Consider the following 19,825-nt stretch of genomic DNA (forward strand, 5'->3'; position numbering starts at 1 on the left):
ATAAAAGGATTATAATAAACAGCAGCTATGCAGTGTGCATAACAGAATACTTGCTTCTTTTCTTTGGGTCAAAAGAGCTGATGCAGGCTCACAATTTGACACATGATATAAAACCCTTGGGAATCTGAAACTTTCTGAAGTTAAAAAAAAAAAAAAAGCAACAGACACCTGTTATTTGCATAGTGCTCTACAAAGCATTTCCAGATCTGCACAACTGATCCTCAGTCCCTTGTGAAATGGGACTAGTGTACCCATTTTAATAGATGAGAAATCTTGGGCCACACAATCAAGGTAATTCAGGCAAAGATGCTTTATTTACTTTTTTACTTTGCCTCAGTTATCTAGAAAATGTTTTCACATCAATAGTTTGCAATAATGGACCAACACAAATTCCATCAAACAAAACACAATCTTCTTTTCTGAGGACACCTCCCATCCCTGCACAGACCTCCAAACCTAAAGTCAACAACATATAGCTGTCAATCCACAGAAACACCAAACAACCCAATAGTAGTAAGAAATCATCTCCATGTTTGTTTGTTTATTTATTATTTAATTTTTAAAAAATCATTGATGTGTAGAGAGAGAAAGAGAAACATCAATTTGTTGTTCCACTTATTTATGCATTCATTGGTTGATTTCTGTATGTGCCCTAACCAGAGATTGAACCCGCAACCTTGGCTCATCAGGTTGATGCTCCAACAAACTGAGCTACCTGGCTAGACCTACCTTCATTTTTTTTTATTTAATTTATTTATTGATTTTGAAAGAGAGAGAGAGAGAGAGGTCAGTTTGTTGTTCCACTTATTATGCATTCATTGGATGATTCTTGTATGTGCCCTATCAGGGATCGAACCCACAACCTTAGCATATGGGGACGATGCTCTAACCAACTGAGCTACCTGACTAGGATTACCTTCATCTTTTTTTTTTTTTTGAAGATTTTATTTATTTATTTTTAGAGAGAGGGGAAGGGAGGGAGAGAGAGAGGGAAAGAAACATCAATGTGTGGTTGCCTCTCGCATGCCCCCAACTGAGGACCTGGCTGCAACCCAGGCATATGCTCTGACTGGAAACCGAACCAGTGACGATTTTGTTTGCAGGCCGGCGCTCAATCCACTGATCCACACCAGCCAGGGCTACCTTCATCTTTATTATACAACAATGTCTGGGAATAGTTTGGAATGGATTGGCTTCTTTAAAGAAAGTTGTTTGTGTTCATATAAGGAGTAGCCAGCTAAGATTAAACTTATTTGGTTTTTTATTTTTGTGAGGGTATGAGGGCTGAGCAAACAGGGATTGTCTAGAGAATTAGCGTGGGAAAATAATAACTATGTAAAAGCTTTAGGCACAGAACCAAGTTAACAGTCCAACAATAAACAGCACGGTAATTGACAGTATAGCCTCCTTTGGAGGTGGTGATGATGAACTGTAGAGCCCAGTACTCCTAAAAACAACGAACACCCTTCCCCACCCTCTTCTCCCAGCAGGGCAGCGCTGTATATAGCGACTGTCTGGAGGCAAGTTCTCCCGCTGTCGGGGGTGGGTTCTTTCCAACCCAGTTTTGGGGTGAACGCTGATAGACCTGCCAGTGAAGTTAAGGCAGACTTGGAAGGGAGCCAGTTTTTCTGGCCTGGTTCTCAGCTGGGTCTCTGCCTGGGAAGCTGGAAGCACGTGGTGGGGCTTTTTGGACCCAGAGCCTATAGGCTCCCAAATGGCCTTTGAACTTCGCCACAAGGGAGGCGCCCTGCCCTGTGCACTTATTTGCATCCAAGTGTTTGCCTTAAGACAGGAACCTATGTGCTCGAGGTCACATTTACTAGGGCTCCCAGAGAGACAGACCTGGCTCGGGGTGGGCAGGTGACTTGGTACCCCCCGGGTAGGGCCGTAGGGGCTCCAGAGACTGACCCCTTGCCCCGACCCCAGTGCTCTAATGGCCCCTGGTTCACATTTGCGAGTGCAGGCCTCCGCCGGGTCAGGACCCTTGCCCTAGGAGCCTCTCTTTCCAGCGAGGTCCCCCAAACCGACCCCCTGCCCAGTTTCCTGCTGGCCCGGCCCACTGGGCCGCGTTAGCCCGGAGCTGGGAGCCCGCACCTGCCCCCACCCTGCGGCGTCCCCTCCCATTCACTTCCCCCTCCCTGCACTTCCCCCTCCCCTCGTTCACTCCTTCCCTTCCCCCTCCCCCGCTGCGAGGCGGCAGCGGAGGCAGCGGCAGCGGCGGCGGCTGAGGCGGCTGAGGCGGCTGAGGCGGCGGCGGCGGCGGGCGGGGCTCGGCTCGGGCTCCGCGGGCGGGCGGGCGGACATGGCGGCCAACATGTACCGGGTCGGAGGTAGGAAAGCTCGGCCCGGCCCGGCCCGCTTGGGAGCGGGCTCCGGGAGTGGGAGGTCGGGGCGAGTTCACCCTAACCGCTGGGAGCCACGGGCGCCCGGACTGAGGACGCGGGGGTCGCGGGGGACGACGGGGCCCATAGAGGGGGCCGGGGCTACCTACTCCGCCACCTTCCCCTCCCCCACCATGGTCCGCAGGGGACCCGGACCCCCTACCCCCAGTGTTTCAGGGTCAGGCCTGTACTTGGGGGTGTGAATAACCAGACGCCCCTCGATGAAACTCCCATGGGGTAGGGACCGTCGAGCCCCCAAATAGGGTTGTCTTTCCTCGTGTGGCCTCTAGACAGTGGGGGTTGGAGAGAGTGGGGGACACCCCCCATTCTCTACTGATCTTCAGTGGGAGTGGGAGTGTGAGGTGGGGGTGTGGGTGATGGGGGTCCATCTGGGGCAGGCCTGTTTGCGGGGACAGGGCCCAGCACCTCTCCTTCCTCACACCCCCTTTCGTTTGTTGTCCTGCCCCCCAAGAGTGGGGCTCAGTGGGGCCAGGGCGCCGCAGCCAGAGGTGGGGAGTTGAGCTCTGCCTGGACGTTTGCTCTCCCGTCTGCCTCCTTCCCAGCCTTCTGCAGAAGAGAGAAATAAGGTCAAACAAACTTTCTCCCTACTCACGACGCCCTCCTCCCTCTTTCCTGGTAAAATAATAATTCAGATAAGTGGCGTGTTTGTGTGTGAGACATGCTTTTGCTTCTCTGCTCATTAGCTGAGCTCCTGATGGATGGTGCTGGGAATGGCCTGTCTAAATGAGGCCACTTTGCAGAAGAGAGACAGGAAAGAGCTACTAAGACAGACAATAACAATGCAGCCCATCCTCTCAAATAAACACACACAGTGGGAAGTTTCCAGTGAGCCTATTAGGAGGAGAGAAAAGCCGCAGTTGAAAATTTTTTTCCTATTTGTTGAAAGCCTGCAGCGATTTTTAAAGTAAGACCCTAAATGGATCTCGATTACATTTGCTAAAAGATATTAAAAAAAGAACTGCGATACCAGCTGAGACTTGTGTCTCTTAGAAAGTGACCCCTCTATCCCTTCACACTCATCTTCCTAAATAGGGCTGCGGAAAAGTTTGTCTATGTGCTTCCCCTTACCTGATCCGCTCACCTGATTGTGTGTGTGTGTTTTAAGTTGATTGAAATGTGCTTTGAGCTGCCAAGCCTTTCAAGATGCTCTGAATCTGTCTTAGGCCAGTAGTTTTATGTGAGAAGCGTACTCCAGGGTGAATTGGATTGGAGGGAAAAGATGTGGAAGCAGTTATAGTGGGAAAGGCACATGTTTAGTCAGCTCTGACTACTCAAGGATGACAAGAGCTGTCTTTGTTATTAAAGAAATGACCTGTGGGAGACCAGAGTCCAGGAGAGCTTGATAAAACATTGGTTGAAATGAAAATGCCAGGAAAATGAGGGTCTGTGAACAGTACACAGGTGATAATAAGGTTGCATTACTAAGTTTGTTTTTACCAGGGAATGAGTGACATGCTTCATTTGGAATGGGAATTGCCTCATATAGAAAGCCATAGATTGACAAATGGGAACTTTCTGTTGAAAAGATTAAGCTCTTTACCTTTGTTAATTACAGATTATGTCTACTTTGAGAATTCCTCCAGCAACCCATACCTCATCAGGAGGATAGAAGAGCTCAACAAGGTATACACTTGAGTGTTCTTGATTCTAATATTAAAAAATAATTGTTTTCCATTGAAGATAATTGGGTAAAGGGCATAAGAGGTGATTTTACTTTAAGTACTAGACTCTCTGAAAATAGATTTCGGATTAGAGAATTATGCTGTATTCTGAATATTCATTTCCTTTTTATAATTACCTCTGATATTAAATGTTATTAGATAGTTAACACCTGCAGATTTCTTCAAATTGCATAGAGCTTCTCAGAGCAGGTGATTACCGTAACTCAGTCCCTTTTTATATTTAGAGTTGTGATTTGTATTTCTCCCTTTTTAGTGAATTAATTTTTTCCTCTTCCAGCTTTAGAAGGAGGAAGCTAGGAAATAGAATGTGGAAGGGAATTTGTAAAATTCTGGACTAGGCTAACTAGTTTTGGTGTAATATAAGGTGGCTTTATACCTTAGGCGTAGGTAAATAAAACTTTTACATTAAGGTGTGTCTCTGATCACAGGTGTCAGGACATCAGCAGCATTAGGACTGTTTGTAGTAGATGAACTTTTACAATGGAGGCACACAAAACAGTCATAACCTACGTGAACCATAGATTTCTAATGCTGCTCTGGTTTCCTCCAAACCCTTTGAGGGTTATTTGTGGGGCTTATGAAAATTCATAGTGTTAAAATGTTTGAGGCGGTCTACTTGACACCTTTCCCCCAAAATACCATCTGGAGACTGGTCCAGTTTTGAGTCCCAGGAAACCAGGTCTGAACATGGACATTCCAAGCTTACAAACCTTGAGATTTTGGTTTGCTTCTGTAATTACCGCAGGGGCCTTTCATTTTTAAATCTTCTGCAGCCCTAGCTGGTGTAGTTCAGGTGGTTGCAGCATCATCCTGTAACTGAAAGGCTGCAGGTTTGATTCCCGGTCAGGGCACATACCTAGATTAGGCGTTCGATCCTTGGTCCTGGCTCGAATGGGAGGCAACCCGTTGATGCTTCTCTGTTGCACTGCTGTTTCTCTCTCTCTCCCCTTTCCTCTCTAAAACAATGAAAAAATATCCTAGGGCGAGGATAAAAATAAAATAAGATTTCTGTGGTATTTGTGACTACCACCAAATGAAGACAGTGGCCTCAGGATTGGATAGAACTGTCTCCCTTGGACCTCCACTCTCCATTCTGCACTTCACTCATTTATCTCCAAGCACTGTAGACAGTGCTGTTTCTTACATATACCCACTTCAGAACCATTTAGTTGTTTCCATTCTCCTGTACCTTGCTCTTTTCTCTATATCTTTTATCAGCTTCGAATATACTTAATTATTGTGTCTATTTTCATTGTCTGTTTTCCCAAACTAGAATGTAGGCGTGGTGTGTGGAATAATTTTGTGTATTGACTAATGCATCCCAAGTGTGTTAGAATAGTGGCTGGCCCATAGTTATGAGGTTCAGTAAATATTTGTTGAATTAATGGATTTCTCAAATGTGTGCTGTTAATACTTGTACATATTTTTTTCTGTTTACAAAGTATTTTGATTCATTTGTATTACATATATTTCTGAGAACCTGCTACTTGTCACTTACTTTGAGACATGCACTTTTAGGAATTCAGGGGTGAAGAAAAATTTTAAAAAGTGGAGACAAATATCAGCAAATAATCCCACATGAAGGAAATTGCAACTGTGCTAAATTTATAAATATTAGGAAGTATATAATGTGGGGATTCACATTTGTTAACTCTGTTGAGCCTCACAATAACTTTAAACCTTTAAGGTAGACACATTATGAATTGTAGACATGAGCTTGAACCTGGATCATCTCACACTCCTCTATATTACCATTCACTTCAGAAGTACCCCTCCTCACACACCGGTCCTCACCTTCTCCCTGCCCCTCAGCTTTCATCAAAGAGTCGCTAATACAATAACTGTCCTTTGGTGGCTGGGGATGACTGAACTGTGAGGAGTAGGTTCTCCGTTATTTCAAGAATGGCAGTTCGGATGCAGTGTTCGTAAACAAGAACTGAAATTGGCTAGTTAAGTACTAAATATTTACATAGGGCCTCTATTTCTGAAGGGATGTGAAAAAGATACCTTAAAAATTTTTTTTATTGATTTTAGAGAGAGGAAGGGGGAGAGAAAGAGATAAACATTGATGTGAGAGAGAAACATCAATTGGTTGTCCCCTGTACACACCCTGGCTGGGGTTCAAACTTGCAACCTACGTATGTGTCCTGACTGGGAATGTGAACCTGCAACCTTTAGGTTACAGGATGATACTCCAACCAACTGGACCACACTGTCCAGGGCCATTGTGGGTTATTCTTTAGACATGTCCCTACTTTTCCCACCTGTGGTTTTTTTGCTCAGGGCTTTTTTTTTTTTTTAAATTATTTGTTTGTTTGTTTATTTTTAGAGAGAGGGGAAAGGAGAAAGGGAGAGAAACATCACTGCTGTGTGGTTGCCTCTCACATGTCCCCAACTGGGGACCTGATGTGCAACCTAGTAATGTGCCCTGACTGGGAATCGAACCAGCGACACTTGGTTCGCAGGCCGATGCTCAATCCACTGATTCACAGCAGCCAGGGCTGCTCAGGGCTTTTTTTTTTTTTTTTCTCTTTTCTCTTAGACAGCTTAGTCCTCCAGCTTCACTTGTTGGGACTCCTTTCCCTCTTTCCTGGCAGTCTAAGGTACCTCCACCCCATTCCCTCCTCCATGAAGCTTTTTCTGTCTTCTCCCCAACAGGTTGTACTTGCTGCCTCCATGAGTGAAAAGTGGAGTCTGGAGGGGAGAAGAGAAAGTAAAGGAAAAATAGTGCAGGGTTATTGTCAAGGACGTTTTACATTTATGTGTTAGTTGTGGGGAATCGGTGGAAGTTTCTAATTAGGTGAGGCACAAGGTTATAACTGGGTTTTGGAAGGTTTGGAGAGGAGATGACATGTAAGCAGGCATCCTTACTGAGTGGAGGCTTTGTGAGAACAGACACTACATATCTGCAGTGCTTAGTTTAGTGCTTGGGCATATAGGAAGGGCTACAAAAATTTGGTGAATAACCAAAGAATATGAATATGAATGTGTCCAGATTTTACATATATCAAATATTTAACCTAAGTCTTACAGCAGTGCTTTTCATACTATTTGTGGTAAAGAATTTTCACTATCTCAGACTGCTTTTCTAAAATTAAAAAAGAAAAACGAATTTAAAATAGGCTTATAACAGTATAAGCCCCCATTTTTCATTGTTAGGTTCAATAGCTATAAAATTAGCTCAAATTCCATTATACACTTACTCTCAATCCTGTACTCGTTACATTACACAGTAACTGTGGACTGGGCCTTGGACCTCAATTTGGGTAGTTTAGCATTAGAGTGATGCTTGAGGTGTGTTTATGAGTGTGTTGTAGAGGAATACTGTAGTTGTAAACAACCTAATAGACAAGGGTGTACATTGTTAGAAGAAAATATTTATTTTGAACTGTGCCCCTCATCCTAAGCATGTTTATATCAGAATTTAATTAGCTTTGTGGAGTATTCCTGTGGAAGGGAACTTCCTGGTGAGGCAGAAAAAAAAGTACGCCTTCAAACTCTCAGTTTGGGTTTTTAACATACCTTTGTGTCAAGACAAAAATGATAAAGAGCTCATAATTGAAGTCATTGATAGATTTTATTTACATGGAATTATTGGCTTGTTCATTTAGCAGATTGCTGGATCATTACTTCTGAAGGATGTATTTGATCATAATATTATGCAATATAAAAGCACTTTGGTTAGGATTTAATATAATTTCAATTTTAAGGGGCCGTATTTCTGTAAGACTATTTTTCACTCCAAAACTGCTGCTGAACTTCATAAAGTTGAGAAATATATTGCAGCACATATGTATTTTTATTTCTTTATGTTTGAATATATCTGTAAGCCCAGAGAAATTCTGAAAATTTGTTTTCAAATATGTTTGAAATTGGAAATCACAGTTGCTTTTTATTGTACTCTATATGTTTTTACAAAGAACTTTGTAATGAATGATTGACCTTCTTGAAAGCTCACAGATTTCATAAATAGTAGGAGAGAGGGAGCCTGGGCCCCAGCTGCAGTAAATTACAACCTAACTGAATATTGATTGTATTCTAGACTGTAGTCAGAAAGAAATAAGAACGTCAGTGGTTTATAACTCAAGGTTTTTAATACTTACATATGGCAAGGGAAAGTAAGTACTACTAAGATTATTGACTATTATGGATTCATAAACTTCTTTGGGCTGGAGACTACTTTTCTAGGTCATCTGGTCCATTCTGCATGATAGCTGCCCTTCACCTAGAAGAGCTTCATCATCCATCCACTGTAGGGGGTGTTCAGGAGAGGGCTGGGTGATTTTACTCAGCCGGTGATTCTAGGAGTGGTTTTGCAGGAGATATATTTAACTGTCTTAAATAAGTTTTGTTGTGGCTTGGTTTCTCAAGGCTAATCAGATTTACTAGGTCTGGCTTTATTCATTAAAGTGGTCTGATCACGTTAGTTTAATTGATACCAGTAAGTTTATTTTATGTTTGACGTTTTAGTTTCACTTGGACCCTGAACAGATGTTACTCATCCTTATTTGAAATTTTTAGCTTTCTGATTACCCTGCAGTTGTGGTTGACACAGTGTAAAGGAATGTGATATTATAATTGTGCTGTATTTTAGTTTGGTTTTATAAAGTATTTGAATCTAATATTCAGTACAGATGACTTTTATTTTTCTTATTTCTTAGACTGCAACTGGCAACGTGGAAGCAAAAGTAGTGTGCTTTTATAGACGACGCGATATTTCCAACACGCTTATAATGCTTGCAGACAAGCATGCTAGTAAGTTAATTGCTTTTTTTCCCTTGGATTAATTAAAAAAAAAATGCCTTAAGTCTTGTTTTCCATGATGTGAGGAAAAATACTTTTTTGTTACCTGTAGCTTTTTGCTTTCCCATTTGTCTTCCTCTTAGTTTAGATGGGAGTAATTTTTTGGGTGGTGCTTGGTTTAGTATATTTTTTAGGTTGCATCGTATGTTTCTTAGTCAAAATGTTGAAATAGAAGTTTTTGCAAGTGTGCTTTAGCAGACAGAGCAGTGTTTTGCCATGTCTCATTTTTGACGGTGGTTTGAGTGTATAAATATAAGGAAATTTGCACTTCACTGGGTTTTTCTTGGAGGACTTTTTTTCCTGTCTGTAAATAACTAGATAATATTTACATTCTTAAAAATTTTGAGTATTAATTATGTGTTTATAGTATTAGGTATGTATTAAAAGTTGCTAGAGAAAGAAATGCAAAGTAAAACGTAGATACACATTCCTGTAGATAACAGCTCTGAGCACTTCTTTTTTTTTAAAGATTTTATTTATTTTAGAGAGAGGGGAAGGCAGGGAGAGATAGAGGAAGAGAAACATCAATGTGTGGTTGCCTCTTGCCTACTCCCAACTGGGATCCGGCCCACAACCCAGGCATGTGCCTTCACTGGGAGTCGAACTGGCGACCCTTCAGTTCGCCAGCTGGCACTCAGTCCACTGAGCCATACCAGTGAGGGCTGAGCACTTCTTTTTTGAAATTTTTTAAAATATGATTTTAGAGAGAGGAAAGGAGAATGAGACATCCGTTTGTTCCACTTATTTATGCATTCATCAATTGGTAATTTATTTTAAAATTTTTATTTATTGATTTTAGAGAGAGTGAGAGAGACACATTGATTTGTTGTTCTACCCATTTCTGCATTCATTGGTTGATTCTTGTATGTGCCCTGACTGGGGATCTAACCCGCAACCTTGGCATGGGGCAACGCTTTAACCAACTGAGCTATCGAGGGAGGACTAATAAGATTTTTAAAAATTTAAATATAGTTGGTAAATGCATCTAAGTACTTAATTGTAGTATAATTGGTTCTGTGCTCTGTTTGTTTTTGTTTGTCCAGTCAACAGCTTTAACGTATTTCAGCATCTTTGTTTTTTTAGACAACAAACACAATCATAAGAAAATGGTTTAAATTTTAAGAAAGGCATATATGGATTATAAGTACTTTATTTATTTTTAAATATTTTATTTATTAATTCTTTTAGAGAGAGGGTAAGGGAGGAAGAAAGAGGGGGAGAGAAACATCGATATGTGGTTGCCTCTCATGTGTCCCCAGATGGGGACCCGGTCCACAACCCAGGCATGTGCCCTGACTGGAATCAAACCAACTGGGAATCGAACCGGTGACCCCCCATTGGTTCACAGGCTGGCGCTCAATCCACTGAGCCACACCAGCCAGGGCAGTACTTTATTTTGAAAGCCATTTTTCAGTTTAATACTGTGATCTATAATGGGTCTTGGTGATCCTGAAGCTTCAGAAGTGATGTGGTCATGGGTAAGGGAGGCTGTTGTGTGCGCATATGGTTTGTTCTCTTCAATCTGCTTGAGAATTATTTCTCCACGTGTTGCCAATTTAAATGGACAGGTCAGTTGCCTTATAAGTTAAATTACTATTATATATTCTGCTATATAGTTCATAGTGTTTTTAAATTTATTTCTGTTTTTGTATAGACAGTATTATGATATAGGATGTATAATATTTACAAGTTCTATATTGACAGATTCAGGGCAGGGCATTCATGTTTGTTCCTTGTGTATGTGACCAAAATAATTGCTTTTTTTTTAGTTAAAGTAAGTTGCTTAATAAAGCAGTGAGACAGAGAATGGGCTACTCCACAGAGTAGCCAAAATAATTAGTTTTTAAAATGACATACTAATCAGTTATTTAACTATAGCCAATATCTATAAATTTAATGTGTTATTCAAGTGTCTATGTAAAATTATTTGGATTTTATTCACCACTTATAACATAAACTTAAGAAAGATAAAATGTCTCATTTATATTCATATATTTTTAGATTTAATTTAGCTGCTAGTGTAGCTTCTTAAGTTGTTGCTTCAAAGGTAGTGAATTGTAAAGATTGTTAAGGGATTTCCTGACTATTCATGGAGGGTCTCAGCATACCTGTACCTTGAGGCTGTTTTAGATGTGCAATTACAGAAAATCAATTTTTCAGAATTGATTAAGCTGTTAGTATTGACTCATAGATATCAAATTTTAAGAGACTTAAGAATCGCTCAAATTATATACTGGCTATTGTGCAGTTTAGAGAAAGACCTGGGTTCAGATTCTGGTTGGCTGCTTGTTGCTTGCTTTGGAAAAATTCCTTAACTTCTCTGTTTTCTTCATCTGTAAAATGGGATTGAAAAAATCACCTCATTTTATGTAATATATACTTTACCACAATTTTAAAAATTAAGGGAAAATATGCCATTGTTGATATGAGGATTAGGGGAACTAAAGAAAGGCTCGTAATGGGTGCTTAAAAAATGTCAGTTGGATTTTCTACTTCCTCAGTAATTTTAGAGCATCTCTGGGTGGATCACTTCTTTTACATCTACCTGTTTTCATTATTTATTGATATGTCTTAGTATGCTGTAGTTAGAGCTGTCTTTCTGTTTGTTGATATTGACTAAAACTTAAGGTGGGGAGGACAAATAAAATTGCTTGACTAGTTCATGCTTTATAAAGAGATTTATGGGAGGATTAATGGAGTGTCAAATATTAGGAAGATTTCAAAATTGAAATCCTGCTTGTGAAGTCCATTTAATTTTTCTGAACTTTAGTTGAACCATTTAAGAAACTTTTCATTATGAACTCCATTAAAGTTTTTACTACAGAAAATTTCAAATATACAGAAGTATGGAGACTAGCATAATACTCCTGGTGTTTCCATTACTCTGCTTTAACAGTTATTAATACATGACTAATTGATTCACCTAGACCAGTAATTTTCAACCTTTTTTATCTCATGGCACACATAAACTAATGACTAAAATTCTGTGGCTCACCAAAAATATATTTTTTGCCAATCTGACAAAAATAAGTATAATTTTGATTGATTTACCAAAAAAGCAACAACTAATAATAGTAATTACCTTCCCTTTTTGCTCCAAAGTGACATTTTTAAAAAGCAGGTGCCTCTACTTGGATATCAGGATTTCTGGTACCAAGAATTAACCAATGAGATGCAACCTTATTATGCAGCATGACCAATGAGATGCAACTCTATTATATGACCTATACACTTATGGTTAAAGCAGGGCATTCACACTGGGTGGCTATTGTGTTGGGTGTTGTCATTTTTTTATTTGACAATCTGAGTCAGTTCCCTAACTAAATAGTCAGTTTTAAAAATTCTTGTGGCACATCAGTTGAAAATTGCTGATCTAGACCCCTGCTTACTTGCTGTATTATTTTGAAGCTCATCAGAAAAATTTTACCATTTCCTCTGTAAATATCTCAGTATGTATTTTTTTTTAATTAAAAAAATATTTTATTTGTTTTTAGAGAGAGGGGAAGGGAAGAAGAAAGAGAGGGAGAGACATCAATGTGTGATTGCTTCTCATCTGCCCCCAACTGGGGACCTGGCCTGCAATCCAGGCATGTGTCCTGATGGGGAATTGAACCGGTGAACCTCTGGTTCCCATGCCCACTCTCAGTCCACTGAGCCACACCAGCCAGGGCTATTTATTTATTTTTAGAGAGGGGAAGGAAGGGAGAAAGAGGGAAAGAAAAACATCAGGGTGTGAGAGAAACATCATTCAGTTGCTCCTCGCATGCTCCCAACTGGGGACCTGGCCCACCACCTAGGCATGTGCCCCGACCTGGAATTGAGCTGGTGACCTTTCGGTTTGGGGGCTGATGCCTGATCCACTGAGCCATACCAGTTAAGGAAGGATATTCTTTTACATAACCACAGTATTGTAAATAAGCCATGAAATCTAATATTTACACAAGACTATTATCTCATTCACAGTTCTTATTCAAATTCCATGTCTTAATGGTGTCCTTTATAGCAATATATATTTTTTGTTAGTCTAGAATAATATCCAGGCTCACACATTGTATTTTATTGTCAGGTCCCCTTTATATGAAACCAGTTCCTTGGTCTTTGTATTTCGTGACCTTAACATTAAAAAAAAAATTTTTTTTAAGATTTTATTTATTTTTAGAGGGGAAAGGAGGGAGAAAGAGAGAAGCTTCTGTGTGCATTTGGTTGCCTCTGCCTTGTCCCCACCTGGGGATCTGGCCCGAAACCCAGACATGTACCCTGTTAGGGAATTGAACCTGCAACCTTTTAGTGTGCAGGCTGTGCTCAATCCACACTGATCCATACTAGCCAGGGCTGGACCTTAACATTTTTTGAAGAAAACAGGGCAGTTATTCTGTAGAATATGGCTCAAATTGTGTTTGTCTAATGTTTCCTCCTGATAGATTTAGGTTATGTATTGTAGGGGTGCCATGTACCTTTGTATTCTGTAAGTTATTTGAAGGGAGATATTTGGCAACTACATAAATACCTTGTTCTTTTTAAAAACTCTTCACTTGAGGACATGCTTATTGTTTTAGAGAGAGGGGAATGGAGAGAGGGAGGGAGGGAAAGATTAATGTGAGAGAGAAACATTGATAGGTTGCCTCTCAGAGGCACCCTGATCCGGACGAACCGTCAGCCTAGTCATGTGCCCTGACCAGAATCGAACCTATGACCTTTCAGTTCATGAGATGATGCTCTAACCAACTGAGCCACGTGGGCCAGAGCTAAATACCTTGTTCTTGGTCAGACTTTAACCTATTTGTTTTAACATCCATTAATCATTTAGGATTCTGTAAATATTAGTGTCATTAACATCTAGTTAGTTTTAACATTTCTTCTTTCATGACTTTTTCTATTTTATAGTTTGTTTAAAATGGGATCTAAATGAAGTTAATAGATTATTATTAGTTAATGGGACTCTTAAATCTCTTTTCCCTTGTCCATTGATCTTTAAAAATTGAGTTGTAATTCACATAACATAAAATTCACTCTTTTAAAGCACATAATTTAGTGGTTTTTAGTATACACGCAAAGCTGTATAACCATCTCTACTATCTAATTTTAGAGTATATTCATCACCCCAAAAAGAAACTAGTTACTCTTTATTCCTCCTTTCTCTCAGCCTCTGGCAAACACTGATCTACTTTCTGTCTATAGATTTGCCTGTTCTGGACATTTTATATAAATAGAATCATACAATATATGTTCTTCTGTGTCTGGCTTTTTTTCTTAGCATAAAGTTTTCGATGTTCTTTCATGTTACAGCATGAATTCCTTCATTCCTTTTTATAGCTGAATGATGTCCCTTTGGGTGGAAATACCATATTTTATTAATCAATTGACGGGTATTTGGATTTTTTTGCTTTCTGGTTGTTACAAATAATGGGAGCATTAATATATAAGTTTTTGTGTGGACATTATTAAGTCTTTTAATCTGTAGATACACATTCATTCATAGTCTGTCTCTTAATATTTTGTTAAAAATATCAGGTGGTTCATCCTGTAGTTTCTTTTGGCCTGGAGTTTGTTTATTGCATTTCTGTTGCATCCTTTACCATGTTTCTCTGCAGATGATTAGATCCAGATTCTAGAGCTCTAAATCCAGGGTTTTTTTGGGGGGGGGTGGTTAGGGGGACAGGATTATTTCATAGGTAGTATTGTATACTTCATGTACTCCTCATGAGGCCCACAATGTATTGTTGCCTATTCCTTTTTTTTAAAAAAATTTACTTTGGAATTAATTAATTAATTACCATATTTTCTCATGGTAAGACACATTTGACCATAAGTTGCACCCAGGTTTAGAGGAGGAAAATAAGAAAAAATATATTCTCAACCAAACGGTGTACTAAAATATTTAATAAAATATAACTAATATTTCAACTGTGTAAAGTGAACAGCAGTCAACAGCAGTATTAAGAACCATCATCACTGTCATTAACAAATGAGGAGAGACTTTAAGGTTCAAGTACTCTTCTAGTTTTCTGGGAACTCTGAGAGCTTATCATCGCTAGTGTCAGCATTTATGAAGCTCAGTTGCTCACCATCACTGATACCACTTTCTTCGCTATCTTCATACCGACCAGACACCGTGAGATTCAGCAGGAAAGTGGGACATTTAAGCACCCCCAGGGGTTTCGTGTGGGCCCACCGCTTCCTCTTCTAACAGCTGTCACCACCGCTGACAGGTCAGGTAATACACATCAAGGTCTGTGATGCAATATTTGCTCCATAAGATGCATAGACATTTCCCCCCCACTTTTGGGGAATAAAAAGTGCATCTTATGGAGTGAAAAATAAAAGTACAGTAGTCCCTCTATATCGCAGTTCACTTATCGCGGCCTCACTGTATCGCGGGGTTTTAAAAAATATTTAATTATTTATTGCAGATTTTTTGCTATATCGTGGGGTTTTGTGTTACTGTATACGTATGTTAAAGTTACATAGGTTTAAGAGTGTAGAATATGTTGAACATAAGTAGTGTTTATAAAAGTGTGGGAAAGGTTAATAAGGGACTGGGAACGGTTTATAAGTGTGTGGGAAGGGTTTATAAAGCCTAAAAATATATATAAATACTAAAATAAATGTAAGGTTCCTACTTTGCGGATTTTCACCTACCGCTGGGGGGGGGGGTCTAGAATGTAATACCTGTGATAAGTGAGGGAATACTGTAATTATTTTTAATCTTCACCTGAGGACACTTTTTTTTCTACTGCTGTTAGGGGGAGGGGGAAAGAGAAACACTGATTGGAGAGAGAAGCATCAATTGATTGTCTTCTTTTATGCACCTTGACTGGGGATTGAACCCACAGCCTGGGTATGTGCCCTGACCAGGAATTAAATGTGCATCCTTTCGGTTATGGGCTGATGCTCCAACCAACTGAGCCACACCAACCAGGGCTTATTTTGAAATAATTTTAGATTTATAGAAAAAAGTCTTAAAAACATTGCCTAAATTTGTCAAATGTTAACATCTACTATATTTGCTCTATTCTATTTACAAATTAGTATTTTTGAACCATATGAAAGTACATTGAAGACATATTTTCCTTAACTTGTAAAAACACTTCAGTGAATATCTTCTAAGAACAAGGATCTAACCTCTTATGTATAAACTTATTCAGGTTTTGCAGAATTTCCTACTATGGTCTTTTATAGCAAAAAATAAAAAGAAGAATTTTAAAACTATCTTTTTGTAGTGTTATCAACCATTTGATCAATGATTTCCTAATCTATTAATTCATTACAGTTGCAAAAATTATGCTTTTAGTTCTAACATCTTTTGATTTGTTGGGTGGAATATTTCTAAGAATAGAATGTTCTCTCCCAGCCATCAGGTTACTCTTGAGGTTCAGGTCTTAGAGGAAAGGTAGGTTAAGTGCTTGATGTGTTTTTTTTCTTCTTTTTGGTTAAGTTCTCAAAATAATGATCTAAGGATGATCCAAAGATCATCACCAATTCACATCTCAGTCTAAGTCACTATGTTCTTTTATTTTTTAAAAAGATTTTATTTATTTATTTTTAGGCAGAGGGGAAGGGAGGGAGAGAAACATCTGTGTGGTTGCCTCTTGAGCACCCCCAACTGGAGACCTGGCCTGCAACCCAGGCATGTGCCCTGACTGGGAATTGAACTGGCAACCCTTTGATGCACAGGCTGGCACTCCATTAAACCACAACCGCCAGGGATAAGTCACTATGTTCTTGTAAAATGTTTTGGTGTCAAATGGTGTATTGGGAACTTTATTTTTTAAGATTCATGAATTATTAAAAATACGTAGAATGTTTAATATGTTTCATAGTTTTGGGGCTAAAATGGGATTTTATAAAAGAATTGGCACCTCTTTCAAAGAGATTTAGAACCAGTAATCACAGTTGTTACTTCAAAGTACTGAAATTGGATGTTTTGAATACATCTGCTCTCCTGGCCTTGGCACACTATTTGTGCGTTCTGAGTGCTCAGTGTTAAGTTTTTTAATGTTGGGGACATGGTCTCGATCATCTTTCCAGGGTGCATGTGTCTTGTTCATTATAGTTGCTCCACAAATGTGTGTAGCTTTAAATTTACCGAGGGAACAAATCTGGACAGCCAGGCTACCAGTTTGTTTTGTTTTAGCATCTTGGTTGGCTGAAAAGAACCCGCAGTGCTTTTCAAACATGTTCCTCAGATTCTTTCACATTCCTTTCATTCATAGGTGAGGTGCATGTCTTCTCCCCTCGAATGTGGGTGGGTTGGGACCAATGTAGTATGGTAGAAGTAATGCTATGTGAGTCCCAGGGCTAGGTCGTAAAAGGCCATGCAGATTCCTTCTGGTCCTCTTGGAATGTTTGCTCTCAGGATATTCCTGCTTGGAATTCAGCCACCATACTTGGAGAAGACTAAGCCACATGGAAGGGTCAGGTGTAGGTTCTATGGTTGACAGTCCTAGCTGAGCTCAGGTGCTAGACATGGCTGAAGGAGCCACCAGCTGATCCAGCCTCCGCCATTTGAGTTCCTGTTGAGGCACAGGAGGCTTTTGTATTGGGCGCTGAACCTGTGAGCAAAATAGTTGTTTTGTGTCACTAAATTTTGGGGTGATTTGTCGCTGGACAATAGATAAGTGAAAGAGGATCATAATAGATTTTCTTTTTTGTATATTTTTAATGACAATTTAGAATTAATATCTAAGCTTATAACTTTTTAAAAAACAAAACCTCATTTTCTTTTGACAAATTGACTGTAAGAAGAGATCTCACAGTATGCCTTACAATGAATGTTTTCCTTCTCAATGATTTTTGGCCAGAGTGAGCATAAGTCAGGAAAATTGTCCTCTTTATAATTCTGAAATGAAATTCATCTATAGCATACTTTGTACATAAAATGTAAAAAACAAAATTAAACTTAATATTTAACTGAAATATAAATGAGAAATATTTATAATAAAATGATAGAATGTTTTATAATAATAGATATATAATGTGATAGGATCACATGTACTGTATTTCAATATTTAAGTTCTGGGGCATGATTATAGTGGAAGACATAATGAAATTATGAAATGCTGGCATGTTTGCATTGAATTGCAAGCAATGCAGCAGTTATAAATTGGACAGATATGTTGTGTTTAAGAACGCTAATATTTGGCCCTGGCTGCTGTGGCTCAGTGGATTGAGTGTTGGCCGGCGAGCCAAGTGTCGCTGGTTCGATTCCCAGTCAGTTGCACATCAGGTCCCCAGTTGGGGGCGCGAGTGAGAGGCAACCACACAGTGATGTTTCTCTCCCTCTCTTTTCTCCTTTCCCCTTTCTCTAAAAATAAAATAAATAAACAAATAAATAAATTATTTTTTTAAAAAAAGCTAATATTTGAAATTTTTCCAAATGGTATTTATTTTTATGACTGCATTCCTGGAAAATTCATCAGTTTTTAAAAAACCATACCCAAAATACTTTGTGTTCTCATACACAGAATAGAATTAGCTCTAGTCTCAGGTAGCAAAATCATATTTTTACCTACATAAATGTCCAGGTGGACATTTGAAAGTTATTTGAATCAGTTCTTTGGTACTAGACTGTCCTCTGCTATGTTCTTGTATATCTATAGGATGTCTCACACCACTGTCTTCCATCTGTGAAATGTCATACCACTCTTGTGGTGCCCCTCATCTGCCCCTCCCCCTCCATGACACCTCAGTCCCCTTCCAAGTGGACACCTTGGGACCTCACACAGTTCACCCAGTTGCCATCAGCTGCCCAGTCGTATTTTCCTGAATTTCATTGACTGTCTGAAATCCCTTCCCTTTCAAAAGTGATTTTAGTTTTGGGAAAAGCCAGAAGTCATAGGGCACCAAATCCGGGCTGTAGGGAGGCCGAGTCACCTTGGTGATTTGATGTTTTGTTAAAAAACTATGCACGAGACATGATGCCTGAGCAGGCGCGTTGTCGTGATGAAGCTGCCAATCACCAGGTGCCCATAGCTGTGGCCTTCTGAATCATCCGAATAGTTTTCATGGAGGAATGTTCAAGCTTAATGGGAAATCGGATGCAGATTCATTTCTCTGCTCACTCAGTCATTTTGAATGCGTCAGCTGTGAAGTCATTGTTCTTGCATGTACATTCCAGTCCACTTTCCTTGGCTGCCAGGCACATCAGTGTAATGCAAACTGTTCTTGTTATATTAACAATGGTTAGACTTTCTGGACAGACCTCGTATGCATGCATGCATGCATGCATTTGTGTCTGTATACACATACACATATATGTGCATGCATGTGGCATGTATATATGCACGTTGATCCTACAAAACAGTTATAAAGAATAATTTGAATAGTATGTGGGGAAATTAAAAATGGTTTTTGAAATAAAATAATACTAGGGCTGAATAATAAATACTGATCCATTTAAGTAATAAAAATAAATGAGAGAAATTATTAAAAAGAAGAACATTTCCCCAGAGATAGAGGACAAGAATCTTTAGATTGGATGAATAAAAGGAGCAAATACGTCATTTCAGAACACCAAAGGGAAAGTGAGAATCCTGTAATCTTTTTATTTTTTTGATTTATTTTTAGAGGGGAGGAGGGAGAAAGAAAGGGAGAGAATCATCAGTGTGCTGAGAGATAGATCGATCAGTTGCCTCTCACAGGTCCCCCAACTGGGGATCTGTCTTGCAACCCAGTCATGTGCCCTGACTAGGAATTGAACTGGCAACCTTTCGTTCCACTGGCTGGTGCTCAGTCCAATGAGCCACACCAGCCAGGGTTTGGATCCTGTAATCTTTTTAGGGAGAGTTATCAGTAAAGAAATGAAGATCAAGATTTCTTAGATCCAGAAGAGCAAATTATTTTGAGAATTCAGTAACAGTATGAACAACCAAATAAAGCTATTTTTCAATACACTAAAGGTATGACATAAGTCTATAATTTAGGAATAAAATTCCAGTT

The 19,825-nt window shown here is 39.5% G+C and overlaps 1 protein-coding gene across 2 annotated transcripts in view; it reads left to right on the forward strand.

The window, feature by feature from the left end:
- The first annotated feature begins 2,270 nt into the window (after window positions 1-2,270).
- Window positions 2,271-19,825, forward strand: part of MTA3 (metastasis associated 1 family member 3) — a 123,220-nt gene continuing 105,665 nt past the window's right edge. For both annotated transcript variants that reach the window (XM_090281210.1, XM_090281211.1), the window contains exons 1-3: window positions 2,271-2,330; window positions 3,958-4,025; window positions 8,746-8,839. In XM_090281210.1, coding sequence (XP_090137336.1) covers window positions 2,303-2,330; window positions 3,958-4,025; window positions 8,746-8,839 — 190 coding nt within the window. In that variant the 5' untranslated portion in view covers window positions 2,271-2,302. The remainder of the gene's footprint in view (window positions 2,331-3,957; window positions 4,026-8,745; window positions 8,840-19,825) is intronic.

This window comes from Furipterus horrens, unplaced genomic scaffold (assembly GCF_987537825.1).
Source record: "Furipterus horrens unplaced genomic scaffold, mFurHor1.1.pri manual_scaffold_6, whole genome shotgun sequence".
Lineage (NCBI taxonomy): Eukaryota > Metazoa > Chordata > Mammalia > Chiroptera > Furipteridae > Furipterus > Furipterus horrens.